The following is a 5,424-nucleotide window of genomic DNA, read 5'->3' as shown; positions in this document are numbered from 1 at the left end:
TGATTGTTGCAATGGAACAGGGTGGTGTTTTTTTTGTTTTGTTTTGTTTTTGTCATCCTGTATAAACTCTGCAAGTCTGAAAAGTTAATTTTAGCCGGCAAAATTTATGCAGTTTTGCAGATATTTTCAAGGATGGAAGAAGCATGTTTCTTCCTGCCTCTTAGGAATAAGTCATTTTTTCCCCTTGGTGGGTAAATAATTTTGATAAATGTTCAAAAATCAACATCCTGCCTAAACATCCTGGACTACCAATAGAATACTGTCAATATCACAACCACACATAAACACTTTTCTCTTGCCTTCGTACATTTTCTCACATCAAAGCTATTTTTAAATCCAGGGTTTACATGTGATCAAAAACCTATGTAATTAGTAACCAAGGTGACGGGGATAGTTTTCATAACAAGCCCCTCCTTTTCCAAGGGCAGCCCTTAAGAAAACTGCTAACGGCACATAGCATGCAATTTTAAATCAAAGTGCGAGAAAACGAGGGCAAGTTAATATTACCAAGGCAATTATGGAAGGCTGGTTGGGGAAGATGGGAAATAAACTCTTCAGACCTTCTCTATGCAGTTCAGTCTATTCTTATTTGAACAAAGGATCCAGTTAAACAAAGAATTCCAGTGCAAAATTTGTAAAGTGCAGGAATTTCTTTTTATGAACATAGGAGACAGTCTAATTTAGTTCAATGTGTCTCAACATCAGTGACTTTAAGATGTGCGGCCTGCAACTCCCAGAATTCTACTCCTTTAAGATGTGTGGCCTTCAATTCCCAGTACTCAACTCCTTTAAGATATGTGGACTTCAATTCTCAGAATTCAATTCTTTTAAGATGTGTAGACCTCAACTCCCAGAATTCAACTCCTTTAAGACGTGTGGACTTCAACTCCCAGAATTCCACTCCTTTAAGTTGTGTGACCTTCAATTCCCAGTAATCAATTCCTTTAAGATGTGTGGACTTCAATTCCCGGAATTCAACTCTTTTAAGATGTATAGACCTGAACTCCCAATACTCAAATCTTTTAAGAAGTAGACTTCAATTCCCAGAATTCAACTTAAGATGTATGGACTTCAACTCCAGAATGCTGACAGGGTGATACTAGGAGAGAGTTGAAGTCCATACATCTTAAAATTGCTGAGGTTGAGAAACACAGATGTAATTGGTCTATTGATCCAGCTTGCTCAAAATTAGCTACAAAACCACCGCCAACAGGTGCTACTGTTCTTCCTATAGGCATCATCTCTGCCTTCTGACAATATGCTTAACTGAGTAGTAAAAGTCTCATAAAGGTCATTGCACTCAGTTTGTTTCCACCTTGTTTCTATGGCTTAATTCTTTCCTTGCTTTCCTGGATCATAAGATAAAAGGGGAGGTAGTAATTTGGGGAGAAGGTTCCTACTATGGGGATTAATCTGACAGGAAATGCAGGAATACAGAACATGAGAATGGATATAGATCTGGTTGGAGACCTGGTGCTGGTATGTGTGAATATTGTCTGACATAGACAATATACACACATACCCACACCCCCTCTCCAACCCTCTTCACACCTCCTACACACTGTCATGTAACACCTCACACCCAGTGGTTGGATTCAAACATGTGAACAACCAGTTCTCTGTGTGGATGACGCTTCCTGAAGTCCGTTCTGGGCCTGGGCAACAAAAAATTAGCTACTGGTTCTGTTGAAATGGTGTGAACTGGCTGAATCCCACCTCTGTTCAACCCTGCAGACTCTCAACTCATTCCACAACTTGTGCAACAATTCCCATTCACCAAGCACCTCTTGTACACCACTGTGCACTCTCCCCAACTCATGTGGCACGTCTTGCACATTCATTTGCACCCTTGCACACACTGCCTGACCCATGTGACACGTCTTGTAGGTATGCATGGGTGCATGAAAGTGTGTTGGTCAAAAAGGCCACTTGGGGGTACATCGCAGGTCGGAAAGGAGGCATGAGGTGAGTAGGTATGTGGGATTGTGCAAGAGGTGCCAAGCAGGTCAGAGAACACAATACGACACAAGTCAGGAAGAGTGAGCAAGAGTGCACAAGAGGTGCCACACAAGCTGGGAAGAGCACATAGGCATGCAGTGTGCAAGTCAGAAATGGTGCACAGGGATATCACATGTATCTGGAAGGATTGAAAGCACCGAAGTTGGCTTAGGTATTTTGGGAGCTAAAGTCCACATATCTTAAAGCTGCCAATTTTGAGAAACATTGTATTAGACCCATTTACCTATTCAACCCCTAGAAATTGTCGCAATTCTTTCCATATTGCAGCTGGCTCTCCATCGGTATTAAATTGCAGGGGGGGAGAGAATCTCTTTCATAGAACATAAAAATGTGAACATTGGAATATGTATGTAAGTTGGTGTCCTGATGGCTTAACGCCAGCAAAGCTTCTATCCCAAAACAAGATGGAGGCTTTAAATTGTCATATCATTTATAGCTGACACATCACCTACTTACAGGACCGCATACTGCCGCATAGTTCCCAGAGACCGGTGAGGTCCCACAGATTGGGCCTCCTTCAGGTCCCGTCGGCCAGACAATGTCGGCTGGCAGGCCCTCGGGGAAGGGCCTTTTCTGTGGTGGCTCCGACCTGGTGGAATCAACTTCCCCCCCCGAGATTTGAATTACTCCCACCTTGCCGGCCTTTAAGAAAGCCATTAAAACTCTCCTGTTCCGGCAGGCCTGGGGCTGATGTCCCCGGGGGGGGGATACAATTGGACATGCTGTATGATTGTACTTATTTTACTGTTTTCTTGCTATATTATTGTTTTAATTTTGTATGCCATCCTGAGTCCCTCGAGATTGGGCGGCATATAAATTTTAGAAATAAATAAATAAATAAATAAATAAATAAATAAATCTGGAAAGTGATGCTTAGATCTCAGTTTTATGTAAACAAAATTTGGAACCCTTGAATATACATGGGTTTTCCACAATTATATATATACTAGACGCAGTAGAGCACTACATATACTTTAGCCAATGGATCTCAATGGAAGGTGGTACAATAAAGAAAATTGAATGGCGTCTTAAATGTGGTTGGCAGGCAATCGCAACGCTAAGCATAATTTTTGAGAACAACCTTCCCCTATGTCCAAAGAGAAAAGTTTTTGATCAGTGTGTGCTACCTGCTGTAACATATGCTGTTGAAATATGGACATTAACCTCACAATCAGTACAAAAGCTATGAGTGGGGCAAAGAGCCATGGAAAGATACATGCTCAGCATTACAAGGCAAAATTTAGAAAGACCAGCACACGGATTAGAGAACAAACTAAAATATATGATGCCATCAAAAGAGTAAAAGAATTGAAATGGAAATGTGCTGGTCAAATAACAAGAAGAACTGAGGGCAGGTGGACCAAGGCAGTTATAGAATGGATCCCACTTGATAAAAAGTGTCCACGAAAGAGACCTAAAACAAGATGGATCAACAACATCAGCAAGTATTGAGGGCCCAACTGGCAAAAGAAAGCTCAGGACCATCTAGGTTGGAAACATGCAGAAGAGGCCTTCATACTGCAATGGATAGACAATGGGTAGAATGATGATATGCAATATATTTTAATAGTATTCTTGTGTCTTATCTAGAGATTTTTGGATTGAGGAGGGAAGGGGAGAGGCTGGTAGAAAGCCATGAGCGTCATTTGCTTTGGCTTTTGATCTGTCCTGTTTCTCTCCCAAAGCTTGCATGGTTCACGCTACTTGTCCTCAAGGTTGGAAAGAGCCAACACCATGTATTGCTGAAGTTCCTTGCGTTCCGCTAAGTTATGTTGCAACTTCTCCAACAACTCAAAGTACCTGAAGAGGGAGTCACGTGGCCAAAGCACCTGTTCATCCTCATCAGCAGCGTAGAGTCCTGGTAAGTTCTTGTGGATGTAAGTCTCCCAGTCCAAAATTCCAGGAAACATTTCTTCAGAGCTGAAATCTGGATAGTCTGCAGTTTGAATGAATGTGGGGTCCATAGTGAACCTTTCTCTGAATGTAACGTCTTTGTCCATAGCTGTTCGAATCTGGCTGAATCTCTTTTCCATGATCTCCATTTTGAATTTGTCAGCTTGCGTCTGAGCCTCTATCTGTCTCACCTCTTCACTTAGGTCACTTCGGATGTTCTGGAAATTGGTGACCATAATGGCAACAAAGAGATTCCTAAAAATGAATGCCCCAATCAGAAGCCATAGGCAGATATATATACCACTGATCACCTTGTTTATCTCTGGGACCTTCCATGAATCTTGCAACAAAGCGTACCAGTGATCCATGGTGAAGAGAATGAAGATGGTTACTAGAGCATTGGGCATGTCCATGAAAAACATATTGTAAGTCAGGTCCATCCTGTCTGAATGGGTGTAACTCTCAAAAAAGAAGATGCCTGACACAGCAAAGACGAAGACAAGGAAGGCAAGGAGAACCAAAATGAAGGCCATAGCTTTCAAGGCTTTGGCAATAGCCATGATGAGGAGGCGGACTTGTCGGACTCTAGGAAAGAGCTTTAGGCAACGGAGCACACGGCATAACCGCAGAAGTCGGAGGCTCATCACATTGCGGTTCTGGTCCAACCCGTATATTATTTCTGGTACAAGGGAGATAATGGTCACTGTGAAATCGAAGATATTCCAGGGATTTTCCCAGTATCTCTGAAAGCTCACAAACCAATGCAGCCCAATCTCGGCCAGAAATATATATAAAATGACCCAAATAATCACCTCCAGGACTATGCTTATTTGCACAAAGGCCTCTTTGCTCTTCCCCATTATCTCTGATGAGACCATGAGGGCGACCATGTTCAAGAAGATAAGAAAGATGATAAAGCCCTTGAATGTTGGCCTGTTCAAAACTGACGACACCCACATCTTAAAAGGGGGCCAGCGGCTGCAACGCACTTCAATACGATTGCGCCAGCGTTTCTCTTGGGTCACCATGATATTCCGGGTGGGCACGACATTGAAGCGAACCAACTGGTGATGATCCATGAGCATCATTTTCTTTCGCTTCTTGTGATCCACAAAATCTTGTATGTTATACCGTGGCACTGCATGGCTCAGCCCCTCAAAGTGATCTATCAGGTAAAATGTATAGATCAGCTTAGAGCGAATAGCATCCGCGCGGGGATTCACCTGGAAGTTTACATCAGGTTTCTCTTTGGGAATTTTTTTAGAAATGCTAGAGGGCTGCATGGCATCTGTTTGCTGCTCCTTGTTCGGAGAGAAAAATCTAGAAGTTGCTCAGTTTTTCAGTAATGATCTCACAGTGGAGAAGAATGACTCCAACGTTCTATCAGCACAGGACAAACTGCCTTGATATCAATAGGACCTGTTAATTCCTACAATCCATAGACAAGATGTTTCTCCCCACTCATCCATGGAAGCCTAGACTACAGGAGACAGGAATTAGTATCTAATGAGC

At 42.5% G+C, this 5,424-nt stretch overlaps 1 protein-coding gene across 1 annotated transcript; it reads right to left on the bottom strand.

Moving 5' to 3' along the window:
* Nucleotides 1-3,599: 3,599 nt before the first annotated feature.
* On the bottom strand, nucleotides 3,600-5,201 carry CATSPER2 (cation channel sperm associated 2). The gene has a single exon (XM_039369888.1). The coding sequence runs from the start codon at nucleotides 5,193-5,195 to the stop codon at nucleotides 3,720-3,722; it is 1,476 nt and encodes a 491-aa protein (XP_039225822.1). The 5' UTR covers nucleotides 5,196-5,201; the 3' UTR covers nucleotides 3,600-3,719.
* Nucleotides 5,202-5,424: the final 223 nt, after the last annotated feature.

Source organism: Crotalus tigris, unplaced genomic scaffold, assembly GCF_016545835.1.
Source record: "Crotalus tigris isolate CLP2741 ecotype Arizona unplaced genomic scaffold, ASM1654583v1 scf7180000021296.432647, whole genome shotgun sequence".
In the NCBI taxonomy this organism is placed as follows: Eukaryota; Metazoa; Chordata; class Lepidosauria; order Squamata; family Viperidae; genus Crotalus; species Crotalus tigris.
This window is presented reverse-complemented; position numbering and strand designations above follow the sequence as displayed.

Coding starts and splice junctions, on each gene's coding strand:
- CATSPER2 (XM_039369888.1), bottom strand. CDS start 5,195: ATGCAGCCCTCTAGCATTTCTAAAAAAATTCCCAAAGAGAAACCTGAT.